This window comes from Lepisosteus platostomus, chromosome 24 (assembly GCF_059453375.1).
Source record: "Lepisosteus platostomus isolate fLepPlt1 chromosome 24, fLepPlt1.hap1, whole genome shotgun sequence".
NCBI classification, from domain to species: Eukaryota; Metazoa; Chordata; class Actinopteri; order Semionotiformes; family Lepisosteidae; genus Lepisosteus; species Lepisosteus platostomus.
Genome location: NC_142634.1, coordinates 16,902,418 through 16,929,473, shown reverse-complemented (window position 1 = coordinate 16,929,473; position 27,056 = coordinate 16,902,418). Strand labels below are relative to the sequence as shown.

At 45.3% G+C, this 27,056-nt stretch overlaps 1 protein-coding gene across 3 annotated transcripts in view; it reads left to right on the top strand.

The window, feature by feature from the left end:
- Positions 1–5,575: 5,575 nt before the first annotated feature.
- The window catches only part of gas2l1 (growth arrest-specific 2 like 1), a 32,254-nt gene continuing 10,773 nt past the window's right edge, over positions 5,576–27,056 (top strand). Inside the window, exons 1-5 of one of the 3 annotated variants that reach the window (XM_088617798.1) lie at positions 5,576–6,540; positions 7,947–8,886; positions 24,024–24,131; positions 26,107–26,203; positions 26,501–26,774. In XM_088617798.1, the coding sequence (XP_088473924.1) occupies positions 8,206–8,886; positions 24,024–24,131; positions 26,107–26,203; positions 26,501–26,774 (1,160 nt within the window). In that variant the 5' untranslated portion in view covers positions 5,576–6,540; positions 7,947–8,205. Of the gene's footprint in view, positions 6,541–6,806; positions 7,075–7,641; positions 7,767–7,946; positions 8,887–24,023; positions 24,132–26,106; positions 26,204–26,500; positions 26,775–27,056 lie in introns of those variants that run through there. The other 2 variants (XM_088617802.1, XM_088617801.1) reach the window with 2 other exon arrangements.

Genomic DNA, 27,056 nt, shown 5'->3' with positions numbered 1-27,056 from the left:
AGTCTGGGAATGGGAGGTGCTCTATAAACCCCAGCAGCTTTAGCAAAGACACTTATCTGACAAAAACAAGGTGATTTTCTATTAGCTGAGGGTCTGTGCAATAGATTCCACCCACCTTTGGAGAGGCACAAATTTTCCCCATCCAATTGTGCACTGCAGTTTTCTAGAGGTGATCCACCCAGACCAACAATATTAATAAAGACTTGAAACGGAATGAAGAAGGGTGATTTGCTGTTGGCTGACTGTCTTAACATTGTATGTCTCACCATTGGTGGTGCAAAAAAACGTTTTTGTCCCTGGTTAGTTAAAAAAAACAATTGAACAGATACAGCTCCTTTAAAAGCTTGCATCTTTAAACCCTTTTCACTGAACAGAAAAAAAACATTTCTATGAAAAAATATAGCAATGACAAATTTTACAGTAGTATAAATGGAAGAAAGGTGCTGTAAAATTAATAAAAAATTAACAATATTAGATTTGTCAAACGTGGAGATTAGTGGAGGCGATTTAAAATGAAAAAAAGAACCCTCTCAAATTTGAGCTGAATTTGAGCTCAAATTTGAGGAATCAGTTAACCATGAAGAAATAACAAAGCAGGTGTTTCAGCTGCTTGTCACTTCGGCTAATGTTGCTGTACTCCTCATATGTTACTGTGGTAGCTGAAAGTCTTTTACTTGATTGAAATTCGGCTATTTGCATACACTTCCGGATCATTCGTGACGCTTAGTGTAGCCAGCTTCACGCTACTGGGGGACAGCAGGGACAGCAGGGATAGCTCCAGGCTTTACCCAGAGCCAGCAGGCTGGACTGCAGAGCCTCCTGCTCAAGCGGTGCCAGAGAACCCCGGAGCGGGTCGGGCCGCGGTGCAGGGGGAGCTCGACTGACCTCGTTAAGCCCCGGAGTGGAGCGCTCTGCTGTCCAGTGGGGGGCTGGGTGTTGGGCCCCCCTCCGGTAGTTTCGGGGGTTCCCCCTCGATGGCGGGCTGCACGAGTCCCTTGACCTCCAGCATATTGGCTCTGCGGCGCCCGCAGTGGCCGGCAGTGGTCAGTGAGGGGGCTCAGGCTGGCGCTGACCGGTGGCCTGGCCATCTTCCCCGCCTCTGCCACAGTGCTTTCTGCCCAGCGGCTGCAGGCAGGGGGCGCTCTTAAGCCTGGCTCTTGCGGTTCTGGGCTGCAGGCTCTCTGGACGGGATGGTCCCAGCCTGGCCCGTGGGGGGGTTCTGCAAGCTGCCGGCGCCTTCACACACAGTTTGGGAGTGGCACTGTTTCATGTTTTGGTGACCATAAAACAGCCATAATCTGGAACCACTGGTACTTCAGTTCTTTTTCTCCTTTCAGATGTAGCAGCAGATTATGATTTATTTCAGCTATCCTTGACACGTTTCTCTTAAAGCAGCTTTGCAAGAGCAGTTCAGAAAAGAGATGTTCATCTGTTATGTCAAATACAAACAAATAATGACCTAACATTCTAAAGCTGAACAAAATACGGTACTTAATTTGTCAGTTTTCTCTCTCTTCACTGCAGGCTGGTAAATTGCATTTTTTAAAAGTATTTTGAACCCCATTAAAGGACTTTTGGACTTGCACACATCAACATATTTCTCCAACTAAGCTCACAAGTGTGCCAAGCATCTCATTCCAACATTAACTTGTTTTTTTTTTATAAAAAGCATCTGTGAAGCATATGGCTCCCAAAAGATTGCTGATAAATATTCTTTCTCTGGTTAATTAAAATAAATTGAGAAGCCAAATCTATTTGTTTTGAGATATTGCAACAGTGCAGCTAAACCACTAATTAATCACAATTGGCAAAGACATGTTTTCTTGTTGTGCATGTCCCCTGTTGCTCTGTTTTGAATGACATATCCTTTTATGCAGCACGTCTTGATGCCAAGGCTGTTGAAATCCATGATCAGGATGAAATCATCTGGTTCATCCATCCATCCATCTTCTAACTGCATCATCCAATTCAGGCTCGCAGGAGAGCCGGAGCCTATCCCAGCAAGCAACAGGTGCAAAGCAGGCTGCCCCCTGGACAGGACCCCAGGCCATCGCAGGACACACACAGACATGCACAGACTCACCCCAGGGGCACTTTTCCCAGAAGCCAATGAACCCACCAGTATGGTCTTTGGACTGTGGGAGGAAACAGGAGGACGTGAAGGAAATCCCCGTGAACACAGGGAGAACATACAGACCCCCTGCAGACAGCACACGGGGTCCAGAACTGTACCCAGGTCCCCAGCGTTGCAAGAAAACAATGCTTAAACTGGCCCCACTGTGCACCCAGTCCACAGCAATAACATTATCCAAATGCTTACCAGAAAGAACAGAGGTGGAGTTTTTTTCTATAAAAAGAATCTCTTATTTTTATTTTGTTTAATGATTTATTTTTGTATTATTATCATAGTGTCTGATAGGTTTTCCTTTGTCCTGTCCTGGTTTGAAATTGTTCAAACTGTTTGGCTTCTTCGGGACCACAGATCTCTATTTCTGGACCTGACCTAGGAGAATGTTTTGAGGTTAAGTGGGTAAGAGGATTCCTATGGACACTGGACCTTTCCAGAAAGGAACTGGAGACCCCAATTATTCTACATTCTAAGTAATTTGTCGGTTTTTTAACATAGATGTCAGTTTATAGTTCACAAAAACCACAAGTTAAAATTTCTTTCAGTACTGTTTAATATTAAAAAAATGAAATGCCTTAACACTCTAGGATCATTATATAAATCTACATGGAGTCAGTTGGAATAAGTAACATTTCTCTTCTGCCTTCTTTGGCAGTATATGTTTTGAATAAATTCTGGAACTTTTAGCACCTCTGTCTGGAACATCCATCCATTTTCTAATCACTTCTTCCAATTCAGAGTCACGGGGGAACTGGAGTCAGCATGGGACAGGTCCAAGGCAAGATCCAGCCTGGACAGGACACCAGTCCATCGCAGGGCACACGCATCGACACAAACACAAACACGTACTGTATACTCACACCTGGGCCAGCTTTCCCAGGAACAAATGAACCTACTAGGATTTTGTTTTTGGATTGTTGGAGAAAACCAGAGCACCCAGAGGAAACCCACACAAATACAGGGAGAGCTTACAAACTCCACACACACAGCATCCCAGGAATTGAACCCAGGACACCAGCACTGAAATACAACGTTGACCACTGCACCACTGTGCCGTCCCTGTCTGGAATGAAGTTTTCTAATCCTGCAATATTTAAATTTGAACATGCAAAGGTATGCTGTCCTGCAGTGGGTTAACAGTGCCTGCCTTGCTGTTAGGTTTTCAACTGGGAATTACAGCCAGCTGTTCACTTTGGAGAGAGAAGATTTAACTACATGTGTGTTTCTCTGAAGCGAAATGAATCAGCCTTTCAGAAAGAGAATGACCTCATTCCCTCTCTGTCCCGGCCTCCCTCCCTCTCTCTCTCCTCCTTCGTCTCTCTTAAAGAAACAACTGGCGCATTTCGAATCAAAACAAGGCCCCTTGGCCAGCATCTGAAATTCAAATAATCACAGTGTCTCCAAGAGCAGTTGTGTGGCTCCTACTGAAGGCGCTTGGAATGCAAGACTGTTAAAGCTGAGGTGATTCCTCGTCGCAACTGTTGGAAACTTGTTCAAAACACCAATGCAAACACCAAATTAGCATTGCTGCCAAGAAGGATTAAGCACCCTATCACGTTTTCTATACCAGCTAGTATGGGCATAGGAGCTGCAGCTCCAGATGTACAGTATGAAAGGGAGCCTGTATCTGAAAAAAACTACTGACACCTTCAAGAGTATCATCAGGGAGACCTACTCTAACGTTAATAAACTGTCATGCATCCTAGTAAGTGGTTTTTCAAATGTTCAGGTCAACCCTGGTGTTAAGGAACTGCTACATTTTCAGATGATTATTTTTTCATCCAGCCACATTCTTAAATTGCAGGTGAATTTATTTCAAATTTCTCTGTGAGGTGCGTTTTAAATTTTTCTTTATACCTGCAAATAGTATTAACCCCTGTGCTGATTCCTGAGGTCCAGCGCTCTCCTCATTGGACGTAAGCAGACAGAAAAAAAGCAAGGTCATTGTGGGGAGGTTTGGTACACTAGCACTCCTCCCTGTGTCTGTGCATCATAACTGATCACCATCTGAGCCAGAGAGAAGGGGAAAATACCACTGATTTATTTGATTTTGTCTGTTATTAAAATAGAAAGGAAAATAATTGGAGGAGTCCATTTCATTCAATTCCATATTTTGAATACCTCAGCAAACTACCTCCTCCTTCATACTCTGATGAAGCTCGCTTCTTTCATTTACCATTGCTAACTGGGTTTTCAGCCTGAAGATAAGCACAAATGTCCTGTTTCTGAACTCCATGAATCTTCAGATACTTGTGCTTTTATTCTCAATCATGGGGAACATCCAATAGCATGCTGCTGCTGCTGTTTGGAATGAATTCCTCATTTCAAAATACACTAATACAGGAGTGTAGCATCATTTTGACAGCAAAGGGACTAAAACAGACACTCTTCAAGAAGGGTGTATTACTGTAAGGTCACAAAAATGCTGGGCTGGATCCCAAGTAATTAACGAATGGCCAAAGGGAAAATCCCCTGTAAAATGGCAAGGTTAACTCATCAGATTGCACAGGCGAACGAACTGGTCAAGGTTAACTCGATTTGGCCTCCCTCTGAAGGATTGTGGGTAATCCTTTGAGCAGTGGACTGATAAAGACAGGGTGGAAGTGGAAAGAACTGGAGGAGCTTCTATACAGAAAGAGCTGAGGCTGTGTGAGGGAAGCTAACCAGCCATTTTGCTGAAGATGAAAGCCTGGTTTCTTTTCCAGTGACCTTCTGTGGCTCAAAACGCTCGTCACAGACCCTCACAGGTTTAACACCGGCTGTCCTGAAGGACACCTGCGAGGTGACACTTTCCACCTCTGACTCCACATAATCAGAGGTGTCTGAGCTCTTCTGTCAGTGCAATGGGTGAGGTCGTCTGTGGCCAGGATTAAGATCTCCCCGCGTCTGAGAGGCAAGAGTGTTAATGTACTCTGTTTCTGCCCCTCCTCTAAAACACTCATCTCTTCTCAGGGGATTTTCATAACTCCTTTTACAGCTGTGTGTGACTGGGATTCACACACTCAACAAATCCTCCTCTTACATCTCTACACCTCTAATCATATCACAGGCATCACTGGCAGGATAGGAACACTTCAAAATACACAGATCTGGGTGTCAAAGTTGCGAAAAACAGTTCCATCTGGGCAACTACAGCGGCATGAAGTCTCTCTTTTTATTTGGTTTTGACTTCCCCCCCAAAATCGTTTTAAACGGTAATTCAAACTACAATTAACTAAATTGATTCAGAATTGAAGAGGATTTAAGAAACTCTCGACCCCCTACTCAGTTTTTCTAGTCAATAACAGATCATACGAAAGGGGGCAAATAGGCCCGCGTATTAGCTATAAAACGGAATTTAAAAAGGCCAGTCCCCTTTAAGACGAATTCTGCGTATCTCTTTACTTGGGGAATCTGGCTCCATTCCAGATTTGCGAGAAGAAAAAAAAGTGATTTAAATGGCAGACTTTGCTGCAGCGAGGTAGCAGACAGTATCCATAGTGATGGGAACAACAACAAAAAAACTTTGAACAGGGCAAAAATATATATATATATATTCCCTGTGCCCTAACCTTCCCAATGCACCCCACTGATAATGCCGTTGTGTGGGGAAATAGTGACAGCACCGGACTGTGCCTTTTAACCCGAGAATTAACGGATTGGGGGCGAGCTCTCCAGAGAATGGGTGTATGTGGCCGTGTGAGGAAGTAGGATCTCAAAAAAGGAGATGGGACGGGAGATTGGCGCAGCCCGGCTGGGCATGCCCGAGCGAGGTCTGAGAGCCGCGGAGAGCTCGCTCGCAGGCAGAGACAGGGCGATGGGGAGCGCCGGTGCAGACTAGGAAGAGGCGTGGAAGAAGGGTGTGCTGGCAATTAATACACTAATGAAGAGCATGTCTTCTGCGACTTTCCGAGCCGTGGTGGTCGGGTCTTGTTCGACGCTCCGGGCCCCGGAGGGAGGAGTGAATTCCGGGTAGCTGCGCTTGTTAGACTGGACCTGGACTGCGGAGCGGAGAAACCGCAGCCGGGGCGGCGAGGAGAGACCATTAATACTCACGTTTTTTCCTCCACGGGCAGTGTTTGTACGTAAAAATGCACAGGGGATAGAATCTGGGTTTCCCCTAAAAGTTTTTAAATCCCCCCCTTTTATATATCGTCCTATGACTTTCGTTTTGTTTTAAACGCTTTTTTTATTTTAACACGACCGCCGGGGAAACTCGGCTCCTCGATAATATATTTATTCAGAAGTCGGTCCTCGCTTTGGTCGCGAAGAAAGCGGAGTTTGGATGGTAACAGTACCGTTGTTGTTTTTTAAAGTAAATGTCGGGGACTTTATTTTAGTTCTGTGTAACAGTGGAGATGTGTTGACGAAGAGGCCTGGCTAAGAAACAGTGCTTGGTTAAGAGAGCCCTACTACACAACTCACCTGAGCAGGTAAGCGTTTTGTGTCATCTTGAATCATTTGAACTCCGTAAAATATCAGATGTTTCGATACAGACTTCTGAAAGCAAAATGTAATTACTGTTGTATTCAGCTTTACACCCAAGCGCCTAGAGCTCTAGACGAGTTACAGTAAAAGTAAATTCAGCTTCTGAAAGGAGGGGTGTCTGTCTGGGACCGGTCGTTCGCAGGCAGGGGGGTATTTTCAACATATTGCGCACTCCAGCCTGCTTCGGACATGTTTCACACCGCGCGTTTTTGGAATGCCCCGGGCATTACACACTGAGATGACATCTGACTTGCGGTTTCCGTTTAATACCAGTTTAGGGAATCAAGACACTACAGGGAAACTTTGACCCCCTGGTGAGGTGTCGCATCACCGGCTTTGAAGTTGTTGTTTTTTTTATTCCTCGTGGGTTCTGCTTTCGTAGAAGAACACTTTGCCAAGTGCCATTTCGCTGAGCTGCAGGTCCTTAATACTGAAAGGTGGAGCAGCCCGGTCTTCACAGAGCTGTTCGGGTGTATAAGGTCTGTCGCTTTGCAACAAGTTCAGCACGCGTGTCGCTTGAATTTCATTTCGATTGCTTGCAAATCCTCGGAATTTCAAGATGGCAATGAACAGGGCTGTTTGTTATCCGTTATAGACCCTGTTAATCTATGTGGGATTGCGACCGAAAAGCGGATACAATTTATTGTATATAAAATAATTGTATGTCTACAATGTCCAGTGAAAATAAAACCTTTTTGTAACAACTTTTGTTAACACTAAACCATTGCCATTCGTCCAAACTGGTATTTTAACACATTCTGAGATCAAATTAAAGGCACACGAAGTTTTCCTCTTTAGTTTAAAATGCTGTAGTGTATATCCAGACGATTCACAGCAGAAGTTTCACAAAACCTGAGTAGCACTTAAGTTCCGGACTGCTGCCAATCGCAGAATGTAAAACCAGCCCCTAACATCTTTATGGTTCTGAAATCGACTTATGACCAGGCAGATACCTGTAACTGTATGCTAGCCGTTTTCATCAGGTCTTGTTCGAGCTGCACAGAGTTAATTTTCTCTCCTGCAAGCGCTGATCCTCCGGTAATAAGATAATGCCACAGGCTCTGAACCGTCCTTAGTCAGAGTAGGTCAACATGTTGTTCGTTACAGGAGCTTCTGCTCCGGGAGAGACGCTGTGAGGAGACTGTTACGGGTGTTAAACCCATCTGAACAGGTGGGGGTCGTTTATGAAAACTTAGCCAGACCGAAATGAAAGTACCGAAGGAGTCTGTGTGCTATTGTATAGTTTTAAATGGAGAAGCGTCGCTCGGAAAACACGGCACAGCGCTACGGAGAAAAGTATCGTGCGTCCTACTAAATGCTTGTCCTTATTTTCTGCTCTTTTTCCTCACAGCGGCTGATGCGTTTTACGAGTGACGATGAGGAGAACATGGGGATTGAACACTCTATCGTGGGGAAGGAATCCACGCTGCGTTACTTGTCCCTGCTGACGGCGAATGAGAATATCCAGCACTTGCTTTGAGAACTTCATCCAAAGCGCACGTCGTTAATCATGGCTGCTACAGAGTGTGTCTGCTGGCCGGTTCCAGAGCGAGTGTTTGTAACTAGATTTTAATAGCTGTGGGTGGTTGTTAAGTTACATTGGGGGTAAAATGGCCGATCAAAGCAACATCCAGTCTGCGGCTTCCAAAAGCATTCGTCCTTTTAAGTCCAGCGAGGAATACCTCTATGCCATGAAAGAGGATTTGGCGGAGTGGCTCAACACGCTGTACGACTTGGAGATCACGGCTGACACCTTCATGGAGGGTCTGGAGACGGGAGGCGCGCTCTGCAGGCACGCCAACAACGTCAACCGGGCCGCGCTGGACTTCCAGCTGGAGAACCCGGAGGCTGCCAGGTCGATGCGTGTGCCCCGCAAAGACGTGGTGTTCCAGCCCCGCAGCGTGGCGCCGGGGTCCTTCGTGGCCCGGGACAACGTGTCCAACTTCATCGCCTGGTGCCGGCAGGAGCTGTGGATACAGGACGTGCTGATGTTCGAGACGAACGACCTGGTCCTGAGGAAGAACGAGAAGAACTTCGTGCTGTGCCTGCTGGAGGTGGCGCGCAGGGGCGCGAAGTTCGGGATGCTGGCGCCCATGCTCATACAGCTGGAGGAGGAGATCGAGGAGGAGATACGGGACCAGGAGAGCCTCGCGGGGGGTGCCCAGCGAAGCCCCCCCAGTAGGGGGTATCTGAGGGAGGAGAATCCCGGGGTGCCCCTGCCAGGCGTTCCCGTGTACCCCAGCTGGCCGCAGAGGAGGGTCCTGTGCGACATGCGCAATCTGGACGAGCTGGTAAGTGACCTCGGGGCCTCTTGAATCTGTATGGAGCTCTGAAGGACATCAGTACTCAAATAGATCTATAAATTAGGGTTCATGTGTATTTACCCTATAGCGTTCCTTTTATCCTACAACGAGGTGCGTTACAACATTTAACAATCGTGTGCAATCATCAAACTAACCTCCAGCCGGAGCCTGTGCTATCAGACAAGATTTTTCAATAAGGAGAAGAAGAATCAAAAATGATTTCTCAAGAAAGGGAAAGAGGCACATCCACAGGAAGTCTGGAAGGTGCACATGGGTGGATTGTGTGTCAATGATTTTGCATTTTGAAATTGTATGCCGGTAAACAGCACAAGCTGAAATATGTTTGGGCAGGTAAGATGCAGTCGTGAGCAGACGCACGAGTTCAGAACTCATGAATTGGGTATGTAAATGGTCTCCAAAGTCAACATCAAACTTTCCACCCGTGCCTTGGGCAAAGGAGGGAAGAGCATGGCAGACAGAGCACAGTGAAGGAAGAGACTCCAGGAGTCATGGAGCTGTAGGCCTCTGACAAGTAAGAAACTGATTTAGGAACACGAAGAACATGCTTGGAATTGGGGACACTAGTTTATTACCTGGAAAGTTTTGGTTTCAGGTATTGCAAGCAGGATTGGCACTAGGCTGCACAGTGGTTATCATAGCTGCCTCGCAGTCCTTATGCCCTGGGTTCAATTCCATACCTGGGGTGCTGTCTGTGTGGAGCTTGTATGTTCTTCCCATCTTTGCGTGGGTGCTCCAGTTTTTCTCCACACCCCAAAGACATACTTGTAGGTTAACTGGCTTCTGGGAAAACTGGCCCTGACGTAAGTGTGTGTGTCTGTATGTGAGTGACTTGGCGTCCCATCCTGGGCGTACCCTGCCTTGTGAACGTTGCTTGCCCGGACAGGCTTCAGCTCCCTCTTGACCCCGAATTGGATAGAGCAGCTAGAAAGTGGATGGATGAATTATTGGAGAAAACTACAAAAATAATGATTTATTTAGACTCCTCTATCCAATCTGTAAGCGATTTCCTGTTACAGCACAGTACGTTACTTTGAGTTCCTATTCTCTTCAGTACTTTGCATAAGAAGTCACTGTTATCCTGGTCCTGTTGGAGCTGTGGTTGAGAAATAGCTGGTTGGGGCTGGGTAATGAATGCTGATCAGAAGCGGAGATTGCATCCATAATCGGAAGGGAATTATTATGCTGCGATAGGAGCTTCATTCTTGCTGTATTTAGCTCATCTTAATCCCATGTTTCTTAGGGAAACTACATGCCTGCCATGCTAAATACATCCTAGTCTGGTGCCAACACAGCAAAACCCTTAGTAGCATCTGATTATGTTCTCCTCTAGTATCGCCAGCATCCGACAGATTTCAGGGTGTGATGTATGAAGCCGGCTCTCTGCTGTTAGACTCGAAGGCCTTTAGCCTGGTGCTTGTTGCAGCTCCGGTGAGCACTGAGGGATTTGCATTGAGACTGAGGCTTGCTGGTTCTGTGTACGTTCCTCCCTCCCCTTTGGGTCTGACCCGATCGCATCCAGTCGTAAAGCAGGGCAGTACAAATTCACATGCTGGAAATTCCCTCTGGGAAGTATTCGGGATGATAGGCAATGGGAATTAGAGCTCTAGGAGCTGTTCTGCTGCCTGTCTGGTTATTCCAGCAGCAAGGCCAAGACTGCCATGAGTGGAACAGGAGCTCTGCGATACCTGGGCCTAAGCTAGGCTGGCTCACTGAATGCGTGGCCATAGGCCACGATCGAAACAGCCTGTTTAATTTATTTCCAGAACGGCTTTTGTTTGATCATGTAGTTGTTTTCTGTCTCAAGTCTGTACTGTGTCACGGTGCAGACTGCCCTGGCTATTGCCGAGCAAAAACATCGAGTCTTCCTCTGGGGCAGAAGATGGAGGATATGTGTTCGGACTCGTCTTGCGCGCCATGGAGTTGACGCCCGCCCCTCCGGGCGCGAGTGGGTGACCGCGGTGTGCTGTCTGTCTCGTCAGAGTGAGAGCCTCGGAGTGGAAGTCCCTGGCGTGGCCTCTGGCGATGGACTGGGGCTCGTGGGCACAAAGCGAGCCTTGTTTTCACTGTGGAGCGATGAATGAGGGCCGCGGTTTCACACGCAGCGTGAGCGAGCCCCTTCCTTGACTGTGGAGAGCACAATTTAATTATTGTCTCCGGGCTTTAGTGTCCACTCGAGCGTGCAGCATGGCTTCCGCCGGACTCCTCCACGTGGCTGTCTGCTCTGTGTGTTTCCACAGAAGCCTCTGTCAAGCAGGGATGATGCTGCTGCTGCTGTGATTCATGTGCTATAAGATCATGTACTGTATGCGCACGGCTGCTAGGTCAACGCCGGTTTTTTTTCTTTTCTTCAGAAGTTTTCGGGGCCGTGCATCCATCCATTTCCTAACCGCTGTTTCCGGGGAGCGGGGAGCCAGGGCTTGTCCCAGCAGGGAATAGGTGCACGGCGGGGTACATCCTGGGCAGGACGCCAGTCCATCACAGCGCACGCACGCACGCACGCACACTTACTCCAGGGTATGTCTCTGGACTGTGGGAGGAAATGCACGCAAACAAGGAGGGAACATACATACTCCACACGGACAGCATCTCAGGTCCAGAATTGATGACTGTCTGGCAGTAATGCCGATCACTGCACCACTGTATCGATATCAAGGGGCATACAACGCCATTTTTACGTCGTGTTTGTCCCAGAGGGCAGTGTGCTTGTCCAGATTTTTGATCCAACTCGTATATGGTCATTTTGTACACAAGCATCTTATATTTTTAAGTATGTTTTTGGAGGAAATCGGCTTATTATTCACCATGTAAAGCTATGAAGAAAATAAAACACATTGATATAGGAAGGGCCGGATATTTTTTTGTAAAACATTCGCTTTTCTCTCTGGGCCACTAGTCTGAGTGACCGAGTTAGTGAATATAGCAGGTTCAGGTTGTTAGACTGTGGTTAATTTCACTGCACTGAAATACATTTGTTATTCCTGAGTGAAGTCGATACTTCTCGGCTTTAGTTTTTGTGTCACTCATCCCAACTTCAAAGGGCCAACCTGTGATCGTGGATTGGGCTGTCTTGGCTGACAATTCTGCTTCCAAATACACATGTAGCAGTTTAGTCTGTATTTCACAGGTTGCAAGCTTTTTGAGAAGAAAAATAACTGGAATAATATATTTGACCATCTCTGACAGTTTGCAATCATCAGCAGGAGATGTTAAGTTGTCGGTTACAGTGTTTCTAACAGCGGGGACAGTGTCTCTGGTCTATGCTGTCATTGCATTGCTACTGCAGCTTTATTCTTGCAGCTGAGGCCACTGCTGTCACCCCGAGTGTCAAGGCTGCTGTTTGTAATGTTGAAGGGAGTCTTCTTGCTGTGCAGGACAATCGGAGCGTGTCAGACCGTGACTCCGACCCTCATTTGTCTTCTGTTTGGCAGGGATTTCCGGGACTTGTTGTTCTTTGATTGTAAGAGGCCGTCTTAGCAAGTTTCAGGGAGAGGAAGGGTGGGACTGTAAGACAGCCAGTCAGGCTCTCTTGGCACAGCCTGAGTGTCTGTGACTCACAGACTGAACCTCCTCTCCTCGGGTCAGTGCCCTTTGAGTCCCCGGTAAGAAGACTCGCCTGCCTCAACGCGTTTGCAGTGTTGGTCTCAAACGAAAGTGAGAGCCAGGAAACTGAAAGCCGTTTCCAGCAGCTCTGGCTTCATCGCGTTGGCGGGCCAAGATGATGATGTCATTGCATCCTTTTTTTTTTAAAAGCCGTCCTGCGGCTGACGATTTCCAGCAGTGCCAGAAGGTGCTGCAGGGAAAGAGCCCATGACTGCGGTCTGTGATATCCACTCTGTAAGACAGGGCCCACACGGTGACACTGTGATTGGCAGGCAGGATATCCCTTGTACTGAGCCTTGCCTGTTGTGTCATGACTGTAGTCATCCAAGAAAAAGGACAGGCTTTACTGCAAAGGAAAAGCAAGCCTGAGCACATACTCCCGAGTATTTAAGAGCTTATAATTACCATGCTGACTGGGCCAGTAGCAACTAGGCATTTGTGTTTGCTCTGGTGAGAGGAACATTCAGGTGATGTTACCATCAGGAGCTCCTGATGTCATCAACGAAACTGCACAGCCTTTTCTACACCTCCCAGGTGAGGATGGCTACGGGATACGGGAGGTGGAAAAATTCACTAGAAAAAAACGTCTGTCTTGCCTTTGTGTTGCTCCTGTCATATCAGTAGGTTGATAGCTGTGAAAATACAGAGCGGTCAGCGTTTTTGTAAAGGAAGGCTGGCATCTGAGGCAGAGAGAGGGAGCCATGTGTTGCTGGTGAGGCTGGGGTAAGAGTACTAAGCTGAAATCGGTCCCAAAAGTACACGTCGCATTCCAGCCAACTGGGTTCAAAGGTCAAAGCTTCCACCCTGTCATCACTCTCGTTGTGACGCGGTTCTGTTAATGTGGCTGTGCTGTTGACCCAGAGATGATGCAAGTAATCCAGGAACTGGGAACTTTGGACTTTCAATCGCACTTCAAGTGCTAACAGCCCAACCTATTTTAGCCCAATTTGCCATGTACAGCTTGTGCTTCCCTCAAATCTGACGTTATCGGCTGCAATCCCCTCTATAATGTGAATAATTGTTAGACTTCTGCCCCCTTGATCTCGGGGAAAGATACAGGCCTGTAATTGCTGGCTATGTGCGCTTCGCTACTGCTGCGAGACAGGCTTCCTTCTACAGGGCTCTCTTTATACTGTGCTCAAAGACTAGCAATTGTGGTTCCACGCATTTAATTAGGTTAACGCCCAAACTCTTTCAATTAACTAAGATGCCATTCCAGAGAGCGAGATTGTCTTTTTTTTTCCCCTTGGTAGCCGAGTTGTGCTTTTAACCCGTTCAGCCATGGAATTCATCTAGAACTGATGAACACCACACTGAGCCTTTGATCCTGTGTGTTTTACACTCAGTTTCTGCCACCAAGGCATGGCTTTTGATGTACTTTATGTGGAAGGTTTTCTGGCAAAGAATTTCAAGTAGAGAGTAAGACTGGAAAGCTAGTCCACGGGGAATTAAATTGGAACCTGCCCAGAAAGACAAGAACATCTAAGAAATCCAAATCCACAGCGTGAAGTATTTCAATGCTTTCAAACAGTGAGTATTGGGAGATAGATCACAGTAGTAATACATGTACCTTATGTCTCAAATGTTGATGTCAACCTCAGTAAGTTAGTGAGTCAAAGACCACCAGTACTGAATAATACTGAGTTTCAAGGACTCTGATGAAACAAAGTGAACTAATAGCAGAAAACGTTACTTCTACTTACATTTACAGGCAAACTAGAACTGATTTTCAGCTTCTTCCCTAAAGTGTACATTTACGATTCGCTTTAGCTGCATCTCAAAGTAAGAAAGCTGTTTTAGAATTTGAACAATAAAATGCAAAGCAGAGGACACAAGTGGAAACTATGCAAAAGTGCATTTAAAACCGAGAACAGGAGGTGCTTATTTGCCCTAAAGGTGTGGAACAAGTCGTGTTGTTGAAGCCGATACCCTGCCTTCTCGCAAGAAATCTCCGGGTGGCCCAGATGGCCTCCTGTCATTTGTAACTTTTCATACAGAATGTCCTCTTGCAGTGTACAGCTGAAGATGTGCCTTGAGTAAATTAATATTCATGTATTTCTCTGTATGATTACTTCTGTCTGAGATGGAAGTTAAAGAGACTCTACAATAGTCTCCAGTGTAGAGGATTTTGATTACTTTCTAGACTTCTGAGAAACAAAAACACTCATCTGGGAAATAGCCATAACAATCAATTTTCTAGCCATACCAGGCGGCTTGATGTGATTGTTGGATTATTAAAATTCCAGCAACCACTTGAGCAAGATGAGCTGAATGCTCTTGTCCGCTCTGTAGCCTTTTCTGTGTGGTTATAGCACTTTTCTACCTGTGTTTTCCAGCCTATGAAGACAGACTGATACAATTCCACTAAATTTGTAGCATTTTGCAACAGAGCTCTTCCTTTAAAAACATGTCCCATACAGTATGTTTCCATAATCATTTTGTAATCTTTCAGCTATAGTGCTGCAGCATCGGTCGCATTAAATATTAAAAGGGAATCCGGGGATCAAAGTCATCTAAGAAGAAAATGAGCGGAAATCTGTATTTCAGGGATCAGGTTTAGTCTCTTGACAGTTTTGTTGCATTGCACAGACACGGATACTTAAGCAAATGCCATTCTGATAAAGAGCTGGTATTTTGGGTCTGATTTCTGAATCTGTGTAAACACCTTTTACCATTTTGGACAGGGCTCTTTGTTGGCATTGCAGTTTTAAATGTGTTGTGTTTTTATTTTACCCTATTTTCAGTATTATGTGCTAAAAGGTTTGGGGGGGGGGTTATTTGACAAATATACTAGCACTGTCACTGATTCATAACCCTCCCTTTGGCTAAGTAAAAGGGCTGGGCAATTGCCAGACTTCTCGAACTGCACTGTGTACCTCTTTGAGTATTCTAAAAGGGTACGACTGCCTGTATCATAATCATGTGATAATTATGTTTCAAAACAACAATTGTGATTCAGCTTCTGCACTCCAGTGCACATTCAATGCTGTATGGTCCAAGACAAGCACATCAGAACAGCACCCAATGCCACAGGAAAGTAGGAACTGTAAAGGAACATGTGTGGTTAAGATTTTTGGAGATGTTCCCTTCAGTGTGACCTGAAAGCCCTCTTGCTTTACAGACTAGCACACCAATGGCTACAGAGGGATGCCGATACAGTTAGTCAGCCTATTTTAAGAACCTAAGTCTGACAACAGTGCCACAGAACACTGTGCAGCACATATTTGGTCTGACCCAGGTCAGAATGAGTAAAACTTTCTTTTAATTACTACAGACAGGACAGCTGCTTCTTAATGGTGCTTCCATACAGTCCGGCTGTATAGTAAAGTAAGTGTTGATTGCAGATTTTAAGAAAATATTCAGCAGCTGTCAGGGAGGCTTAAGCTTGCTCATTTATTATTGTTAATAATACTGCTGTTACGTCAGCATAATGGTATTGAATGCTTTTGAATCAATTGCAGCAGCATTTTTAGCAACATTCACATGTGCTGATCAGCTAAGTGGTTAAAAAAAGAAATGGAAAAAACATTCGTTTAAGAGATTGGATCTTTTTTTGTTCGTCTAAAAAGTGGAAAGCCTACCTACAGTCTTACAATAATCACAATTTAATTGACAACTCCTTATGCCTTCCTGCTCGTAAATAATGCATTCCTTAATGTATCAAGATTTTTTCAGAAAATAGTCTGTTGTCTGAGAAAGGCATATTCTCAGGAAAGTGAGTAATTCTGGCACTATTAGCAATTTTCCCATGCACTTCCTGGTTACTGCAGTTAGGTTTAAATAACGCTTTTAAAGCAGTGTGTTTGCAGGGCCCCCATGGAGCAACTCAGATGTTACTCATCTGTGTTGTGATGGACAGTTTTTTTCCATTCTTTACTGACTCTTCTCTCATCCTGTGCACTGTCCACTTGGTCACAGAATATTTGTTTTTTGCCAGCACTCTGAATCATGACACGCCATGACCACTTGACAGTGATTATGAGTAAAAAAATCAAACCATTGCTATTCATTTTCGCTCATACCTTTAACTGAGTCCAATTACATTCAGAACAGTGAATGAAAAAATCATGTTTTAACTCCAAGAGCTGATCGCAGACTTGTCAGAGCGTCATTCTTAACTGATCATCACCAATGTGAAGCTCCTTGCATTCTTCATTGAACTATTTCTTGCTCTAAGCAATACATTCTTTAACATATTCTTAGAACTTCATTTGCAGGAGACATACCAGATGAGATCTCGTGCTCTGTGCTGCTCTGAAATGCTTCTCCCCACTTGGGACTACCTGGACCTCAAAGGTGAAGCAGATCTCCTGGGTAATAAGGCGCTTTCGCCACTTTTCAGCTTCCAAGAGGCAGGGGCTCGTCTCAGACGAAATCTTGGCGAGTCTTGTGGCATTGTGTGTGAGCTCTGAGAATGTATCCACAACTCCAGCTTAGCGATACCCAAACTCAGAGTTCTGTTTTAATTAGGATTGTATCAGTATTGTGATGGACTGATGTCCTGCCCTGGCTGCTGACATTGCTTGCTGGTACCTCTTCAGATCAGCTTCCCTGCTACCCTGATAAAGTGGTGTAGAAAATGGATGGATGTATCAGTACTTGGTCAAGATGGGGGTAGGATTTATTTTGCACTTTGTCTTTACCATGTGATATTTACGCATGATCTGTCTTTCCTATTGCAAGCTGCAGTGAAACAGAACTGACGGGTTTGCTGCCAGCAGGTTTTACCATAACCCTGAAACGGCCTTTGAGCTTCCTATACTGAGATGCACTTTCCAAAGAGCAGGGGTTTTGGGAATAGGCCCAGCCCTGCAATAACTGACCTGCATAAATGTCTTTGGTCTTATGACTGCCCTGATGAATGAGATGTCTCCAAAAACATGCTGAGAAAGCGAACCTTCTCTAAACCCTGTGATAACAGTGCTGAGGGCAGCACTTAAAAAAGGACCCTTTTGTCTGTGTCTCTTGTCTCTCTTCGTCCGTATGAAATGATGTCTGTTCTTGATGTTGCCTGTGGGCCTTTAGTCAGAGCTGTTCCCCTTGTTCATCTTCCTTGTTCCCTTGCCTGACAAACGCTGTAACTGATAAAGACCGAACACGCAGCACAGACTAGCTGGAATCTCAGATGCTGATCTTCACTGGCACTGTGCTGAGTCTTGCTAAGTTTCTGTTTTGAAGTCCACTGATCAAAGTGATTAAAACCATGTGAAGGAATGACTGTCATGTCTCTGCAAGATCCTGCGCTACAGGCAACGCGGGCTTCTAGGCAGGACAGGACTCACATGGTTCGGTTCACACTGCATTTGAAATCTGATTTTGCGCCTGGGGTACAATTACTGTTCACTCTTTTCAACCCCACTAAGGGGAAAGTAGGTCACTGCGGCTGCAGTAGGTCAGGCTTGTGAGCTCTGCTTGGGGGATTTTGTTCTGCTGCAGTAAAAGGCTTAAGGAAGTGTTTTCTGGATGAGATCAGGAAATAGCTGGAATGAGCTTTCTGTTTGCGTGGTGTGAGATCAGGAAAATTGCTCCACATAATGAGACTTGAAATTCGGTGCTCTGTTGTGGTTTTTTTTTTGCTTGGCAGACACCTTGACAATGTCTTAAAATTCTCCTCTTCATTTATTTTTCTTTTAAACGACTTGGCTGACAGTCTCCCATTTCCCCCCCACACAAAGCATTCCATTTGCCAGGAGGTTTCAGAATCTCAACTGTGCTCCTATTGAAGCAGCTCGGCCCAGATTTCAGAGAGATGAGACAACGCTGTTGCCGACGATGGGACCCCTGCCAAGAGCCTCCTTCCATCATTGTGATGTCTTGTCTTTTTGCGATTCACGGTTGTTTTTTGGAGAATGTCAGTTTTGAAACACTTTCTTGTTGCAGAACAGGACATAAAAGCCTTTTCCTTTGTCAGAGCCTCGCTCAGGGGAGGATGCCTGACCTTAGCCACTGGCCTGTGATGATGCAGTTTCGCCTTCCTGTGTCATTTATCAGTCAAACTGTCTGCTTTACCTACAGTAAAACCAGTCCAACAGGGCTGGTCTGTCTAGTTGTTCCAGAATCCATATCAAACCAAACTCTGACAGACACCATGCATGCTACAGGGCAGAGACAACACACCCTTCTGTAACTTCAGGAATGTATTCACTTAACTTTCTTCTTTGCAAACCCAAATTTCAGAAAGACAAAAGTTTTTTCTTAGCGACTAACTGTTCCAAAATGGCATATTGTGGATTTATCCAGATAAGTAAATGTGTTTATTTTGGCAGAAAGATATTTGCTTAGAACAGAGCTTCCCAATCCATTTGTGTGTAACCTCAGTGTCTCTTGGTTTTTATCCCAAAGGAGTCCAACTGAACCAAGTAATTTAATTGAATGCCAGATTGAAGTAATATCAGTAATGTAATTTTCAATTTGGCATTTCTTTTCTCTACTCATATAAATATTTGTATGTAACTTCAAAACTGCAGCCTTTTGGAATAAAGAAATAAAAAAAATTGAAAAGAACAAATGAAGCAAATTATTACTTTCATTTAGCAAGCAAGAGTCAAGCTGGAATGAAAATTTGGGATCACGATTATAATCTATATTATACATTTCATGCACCTTACTGGTTCAGTTAGCGGTAGGTTAATAATTCAGGATTCCTGTCAAGCAATTCTCAAAAGGATCTGCCAGAGCCAGCTGTCACAATAATGGCAGGAATATGGCTGAGTGTTGCTGCCCTGCTGGAATATTAGAGAACACCATTGTCTCCAGAAGCAGGCAGTGTTGTAACAGGATCCACTCAACCAACAGAAGCTGACACAGCTCTCGTTGAGATGCATACTGCTGTGTAAGGATCTCTGGCATTTTGCAAAGTTCTAATCATTTAACTGCATGTCTTTCCTTCTTTTTGTAGATTGTGATTCTGTCACAATCTTGAAATTAAATTTAATCTCATTTTGTACAAAATGGTGATCGAGTTGGCATTCAGTCCTATGCTGCTATCATTTTTGATGCTGCAGAGACTAGTTTATTAAGGAAAACAATGCTCCCAAACCTGTGATTATATATGGGAATTTTGGAGCATAGAAGCTTAATTGAGTTCCACTCCTTGAGAGAAGCATGAGTTTTGTGTTTATCATATTTATTACATGTGACTGCTGTGGGGGCAGATGATTAAAATGTTGGCTGTTTGTCAAATGACTCCTACAGTGCAACTAAAGCAATTTTTGTTGAAATATACAGTAGATGGTCATCATCGAATACTCTAATTAGTTCAGTGGTAAAATATTACTTCACTTTATGGATGTTTTCTGCTCATGAGGTTTATTAGTACAAATACAACTGAAGGTTAAAGAAGAAGAACTGCTTTTCATTCTCTCTCATTCATTTCAGTCCATTCCCGAAGAGCAGGCCGAGGCAGTTAAATTGGCCCAGTTAAGCCAGGAACCAGCTGGTTTTATTAAATGAAAAACTGCAGACAAAACAGCCCTTAGGACCAGGACTGGTCATCCCAGGGTTAAGGGATTAAACTCTTTGCCCAGGGTGCAGTACTGTAGTGTTATATTTAGGAATTGAGGAATTTAATTTAATTGTCACATTGCACCATGGCAATGATTGAACAAAGCTCTAGAGGAAGACTGTACATACAGCACTACAGAGTAAAGAACTTGTGGCCCAGCCTGGTGAACTCTTACATTGTTGAAGTTTTCAGATATAACCATTCACTTGTGACAAAAATTGATTACTTTTACTTTACAGCATTTTTTACTTTTAGTCTAGAATTTTTATCTGCCAGTTCCTCCCCGTTAATGCACGGACCAGCCTCTGTAGATTGTAAACTGACGAAAACGGCCAAAAAAATCTTTGTTTTGGGTCAAGTCCAGTTACATTAAAGGGCATTACTGAATGAGAGCAAATTAAGAGGAATGTTGCAGAAAATCAATCTTGTATATAATTTTAAATACTTTTTAAAATACGCAGTTTATTCTTTCCTCTTAATCATGTTTATGTGGGCTTAGAAAGCCAACTTGTTTTGCAGTTAGAAAGGATTTAGAAATCGTTCCTTTTCAGAAAACTTAATGGGTTTAAGACAAAGGCAAAACAGTTCCTAAATCGTCCCTGATAATTTTATCTACTGGGTAATACACACAAGTGGCTGCAATCAGAAGAATTAATGTCACTACGTTTCAGAACACATTTATTTGGCTATTCCCCTGAGAAAGAGCAAGAGGAGAAGCCAACAGTGTAACTTGTGTTTACTGTACATCTCGACTTCTTTAGTCAATTTTCTTAATGTCACAAGCCTCTTTTGATCATTTTAAACTGGCACTTAATTCTCCCATTTAGTTTGGCCATATTTTCACTGGCCGACTTCATATTCTCAGTACACAGCACACACATCCTGCAGTCAGGTGGTGTTCAAGTGGAATTTAAGCACTTTCTGTAGCTTGTTGGCTTTATATATGTGACGGTGTTTGGTTCAAGAGAAAACCGTGTGCAGGAACTGCAGCTTCTTCATTTACTGCTTTCCATCTTCTAAAATAATGGCTTAGGCTGGGAGTGTAATGGATGTGGCTTAGGCAGGCTGCGAGGAACGTAGCTCCCAGAAGGCCGGTACCACGCCTGCCCTCCAGTTTATTATTAGGCAGAGGGAATGAGAGCAGCCTGAAAGGGGAAAGGCAGGCTCCGGTTTGTTGCCACGGCAACTGTTTATTGCCAACTTTCCAGAGACTGCCTCTCTTTACTTTTCAGCTGGGCCTTTCAGGCCTTCAGCCGAAACTTCATAAAATGGTTTATGCTTCCTTCGTAGGAGGTATTTACACAAGGCTAACCTCGAGGTGGCGTGGAAGAGGCCCGCTGCCGGGTCGAAATTCTCAAAGTCCTTTTTTTTGTTGTTGTTTGTTTGTTTTGTAACGCAATGGGGGCTCAGGCGGGCGCCCTTGCCGCATTAGGTCAGCCCCCCACCGTCGGGGGCTCGAACCCGGGACTCCCGCAACACTCAGCAGGGACCCAGCCCAGTGAGCCAAAGAGAGATCTCTCTACAGCCCAGGGGCTGTGGTCCTGCTATTACTGGGAAGGGCGGTGACGTCACCTGCTCTGGTAAGCCGGCTCTTACACAGTACCTGTCGGCCGTAAGCGTTACAGTTTGTTCTCCCCACAGGGATGCAAACTGTCCGACTGGGGTGCGTTTCCGCCCGTGACGGGATCTCTGAGCTGAGGGCTCTGGTTCGGGTTGTGCTAATTAAGCTGGACCCCCGTCATTTCCTGCAAGAAGCCAAAATGCCTCTTCAGCAGCCTGGCAGGGTAGCGTGTTGTAGACTCACAGAACCGTTATTGGGGGAAAAAAAAGTTTTCCCTGTTCTCAGTTTTATACTGCACCTCTGCGGTTTTCCACTAGCGTCCTCGGGTGTGCTTTTCTCTGCTGGGGTGACTTTGAGGATTTTGCATATTTGAGTCGGGTTCTCTTGTAGTCTCCTGTGTTGAAGACTAAGAGGTTTAACAGTTTTAACCTGTCAGTGTAGAATAGTTTCTATAAGCCCAGGAATGCATCTGGTAGCTCTCCTCTGGACTGATTCCAGAGCAGCAATATCTTTTTTTGCAACGTAGTGATGAAGATTCCCCACAAAATGTGACCTTGCCCGATTATAACATCTATTGGTTCACATTTTACACTTTTAGTTATATAGCCTAACATTTTGATCGCCTTATTTGTTTCCAAATGTTGTTTGGAAGATAAAAATGTGTGAAAGCCACATACAGGTGTAAGTACTTCCTTCAATCTCAGTGTGTCTCTTTGTTTTAGAAAGAGGTCCTAATACAGGTCCCTGAGGTACTCTTTTAGATCATCCCCATAGGAACACCCACCCCAGGGACTGGAGTCTTTTCGGTGGTGAGCTGAGATTTCTGAAGTGGCAAATAACAGTAGGAGCAGCAAAAAGAAAAGATTAAACTTGCGATGAGGTCCAAAACAATCAGAACATGAAACAGAAGGAGGATCAGATCTGGATGCCATAGAGAGTGATTTCCAACTAGAGATGTAGTCTCGCCACACAGAGGTGCTCCATGATTGTGATTGTGAGCTTATTTACTAGAGTGTAGCTGATTCGAACACACACTCTTCTAGTAAGAGCTGCTAAAAATAACTTCGGCACACAGACTGCTGAACAGTCTACACAGACAACACAACTGTCTTCATCACGCTTCTTCATGGGACATGAGTATAGATAGATAATTTCCCATAGGGAAATTGATGATATATATTGTCTTTTTTATATGATTACCACAGTGTTGAATAAGTGGTTTTTAATTGCATAACTGCAATAAAAAACCTTAAATGGATGTGTGTCCTTGCACACACAATTCCATTATCATCCCTCCCGTTAAGGTGACATCACCCGTTAGTTTGTTATGATGAATTCCTGCAGAGACGAAGTCTTAATTGAAGTGCTGACATCTTTAGGTCTTCTAGCTCTACATATTTGGAAACTGCCTATTTGACTGGGGTTTATGTTTAATGGGATTTGATTTTGTAATGTAATGGGTATACAAAAGCAAATTGTTCCATGTATCCTCAAGTTACAAGAAAGCAACTGAGAAATGCTTAACAACCTTCAAGGTACAAGCTCCTGCTTTTTAGCTGTTTTTTACAAGCTCCCTGACATAAAGCATACTGTGCAGGGGCTATACCGCTGTGAAAACAGGGGCATAATTATGTGTGTTTGATGCCAGAAAACGTGAAATATCAAAAAAAAACTGCAAGGGTTTTGTGTTGAACAGCTATTCCATTCCTTACAGCTTTTGTATTTGGTTCTGAATCCTATCTCTCTGTGCCAGCAGGACATTTTCAAACTGAGCTGAAAGAAAGAGTGGCAATACCAGTGCAGTGCTCTGCTATCTAATGGATGCTGAGACGTAATGAGATCTCATTGGAAAACTGATCCACAGAGATCAAGGGAGGTCTCTTATATGCTCCTCTTAAATAAAAGAGCTCTTGCATTATTGAGACCCTAGCACAGTCAGGGCACTGAGTAACAGAGGAAGATGGCTTGGACTCCACATCAGCTGTTTGTGTTGTGCTGTAGTAAGGTTATGATAAACCTGGGGAAGAGGGTTTGTCCTGCCATAGAGCAGAACAGGTGGACAGAAATTCTGGACGTAACTTGGCAAAACACAGTGTGTTCAAGCACATTAAATAAAGTGTAAAGTGTCATTATATTGAAGGAAGAAAATAAAATGGTTACTTTGTGTTTCTTTTTATTTTTATTTCTGCTACAGACTGACAAAGCAGTGATGGGTTACCAGTGTGCGCTATGTTGGATGAAATAAAAATGCATTATTATAGGGATTTATCCTGTGTTACTGTGTTCTCCAAACTACTTTTTATATCCAATACCAAAGCATTATTTTAATAATACAGCACCAGCTGAGTTTGTATTTTGGGACTATTGAGTATATAGGGAATTTAAGAGCAGTGGGTTGTGGAACAAGGAACCTGATGTGTTTTCCTCTTGTTTCCCTAGGTGCGGGAAATCTTGGGGCGCTGCTCCTGCCCATCCCAGTTTCCAATGACCAAGGTCTCTGAGGGGAAGTACAAAGTAGGAGATTCCAGTGCTTTGATCTTCATCAGGGTAAGACCAACTGAGTCTTTCTCTTGTGGTTAGGCTAGTACTGTATATCACACACATGGTGATAAAACTGTGAGATGAAAAATGCAACCACTTCTTCGTGGGTCTAATTACTAAGTTGTTTGGCTGAAGCTTTTCTGCCAAAGTGATTTACATTTGCAGCCAATTGTCTAGTGGTTTACTGTACTGGAGCCCTTTGGGTGAATCACCTTGTTGAGGGATAAAAGCACAGTGTCTCACCGGGGATCTGAAGCCACGACTGTCCAGTCATGAGCTCAGAACCCTGACCAGTGCTGCCCCAGTCCCACATGGATCTGTCTGACATTTTTTTTTCTATAAGCCAGGATCTTTCAGCAATCTGCCTGGATTGTCTGTGTCATACAGCAAGTTAGGCACTTCAAGCCAGGGCAAATTGGGATGACAGTTTTGTTAATACACAGTAAAGAGAAGACCCTTCTATAAAAACATTCCCCGTTATAGCCTAGGTGAGAAGACATGAAATTTCTTTATGGACCCAGTACTTCTGCTGCTCCACAAACGTCCTGAGTTCTGGTGATCTAGTCTCGGATGTTTTTCTTGGAAAGCAAAATCCGTAGTATTATTTTATCCATTGAGCTCCGTCGTTCAGATTTTGCCTACCTTTGGTAAAAACATGCAAGTCCTTATTGATAGCATTTCTATGTATCTGTCTAGTACTGGTGCCTAATTAATATGCAGCATCATGGTCAAATTAGAAGCTGCCTCTGCTTTTGTCTGTGATGGCCGTTACTATGCAGCTCCTCACCATAGCCGATGGGCAGTTACCCAGGGCCGCGGCCGCTGCGCTGTTCTTGCCAGACAGAAGCTTTTCAACAGCTGAAATGCCTTGAATTCAAAGCAAACAGCCCTCTTTTCATCTGCGGAGCCGCCTGTCACCCTGCGGCTCGGTCCCTAGGCTGCAGGAGAGGCAGCCGAGCAGCGCCGAGCTGCTGTTTCCTGTCAGCCGTGAGGGAAGAAGCCTCTGAAGGGGATTGAACAGGACACAGACTTCGTGTTAGTATTTGGAGTTCAATAAGAACAAATAAGTGTAATAGCCACCGGCATTTCTTGCTGTTTTATGAGAAAGATTGTTTTCTTCAGGCATACCAACGACAAAGACAAAAAGCCATCCCTAATGGCTTGCAGTATTCAGTCATACAGTTTACTGCAGGGTGAGCTATGTAACCTGAGCATTCACTCATGAATGGTGTAGCAGATACCAGCACTGACCAGGGCCAGCCTTGCTTAGCTTAGCTTCTGAGATCTGACAAGATCAGGCTACAATCAGGTGGTTCTTTGAAAAAGAGCCTTTGGGGGGAAAAAAATGTCCTACTGCTTGCTTTCTAAAGTGTAATAAAGATGTCTAACATTTCAGTTGGTATGTTTAACACACATAGTATTAAAACTGAGGCCTTGATATCCCAAATGGCTCAAGCAGTGAAGGTCTGTGCCTGGAGTGCATGTTATCTCCCACAGTCCTGACAGCGCTGGCTGAAGCCCGAGCTGCCCGTGACTCTCGAGTGAGGGCTTGCAGGTAGCTGTGCGCTGGCCTGCTGGGCGTGGGCAGGCCTGAGTCAAGCTGGGTGTTGTCAGCTTGCACAACAGTGAGCTCTTGGACTTACCAGACGCCCATGAGCTTCCTGTGTTGTCAGCGAGAGATGCATCACTCCTCTGACGTACTCTAGGCGCTCCTGTAAGAAACTCTAGAGCTTGCAGTACGTCACATATAAAAGGGTTTGACAGTGAGCATGTTGACGGTAAGCACGCACAGTCCTTATTTCCCCAGGACTCAAGTGGAGAGCAGAGCAGAACCCGCAATTGGGGATTTAGAATGGATAACGTATTCAATAAAAAAATCCATAGTATTCCAGTACAGTAAAGTGATGGGCACTGGGGACCACACGAGACTCGTGGCAGTCAGCTGGTCCGCCAGGTGTGCAACAGCTGTGGTGTGTTCCAGGTGCTGCGGACTCACGTGATGGTGCGAGTCGGGGGTGGCTGGGACACGCTGGAACACTACCTGGACAAGCATGACCCGTGCCGCTGCAATGCCTTTGGTGAGTGTGGCGCCTCCTACTGGCCCACGCTGGTTCCTCCTCAGCCCTGCGAGCCAGCACCGCCTGTCTGTACTGAAACACATCCCATCTCTCTACAAGAAAATGTGTTGATTTAAAGCTCCTGTGAATCCACACCACAGTCAGTGTTATCATCTCTCACTGTAATCTCAAGGGTGTAATATATGTGGTCAGATCTAGCTGCCAGAGGGGTACATGTCACAGGGCCAGATTAGGGGTGATTTAAACAGTTGAAGTATTAATTACTACTGTGATGGTGACTTGTTTTTCCATGACTAGCTCATCGCTATCAGCAGTCCAGATCGAGCAGTCTGACTCCATGTAAAACTGGAACCGGCCACATTTCCCAGTCTCCCAGCACTGGACCCCACTGGAAGACAGACAGCGGCACCCCACTCAGGACGCCGGACAGACGCACTCTGGAGCCCCCTGGCGCGGGGCGCACCCCCCGCCACTCCCTCCCCACGGAGCTGGACGCCAGCACGGGCCGGGCACCCGCTACCCCCCGCCCGCCCCGGGATCGCTCCGAACCGCGGCACGCCCCCCCACTCAGGTACACCCCGGCACCCCGAAGGACGCGTCCGTCGCACCCCGGCACCCCGAAGGAAGCGTCCGTCAGAATCATGTCCCGCTGGGGATGTCTGTCAGAAAGTGAGCAGTCTGCATCACTGCCTGGCAGCGCTGGGGCCCTGGGTTCAGTTCCTGGGGTGCTGTCTGGGTGGAGTCTGCATGTTCTCCCCGTGTTTGCACGGGTTTCCTCCAGGTGCTCCGGATTCCTCCCACCGTCCAAAACACGCACACACACTGGTGGGTTAATGGGCTTCTGGGAAAGCTG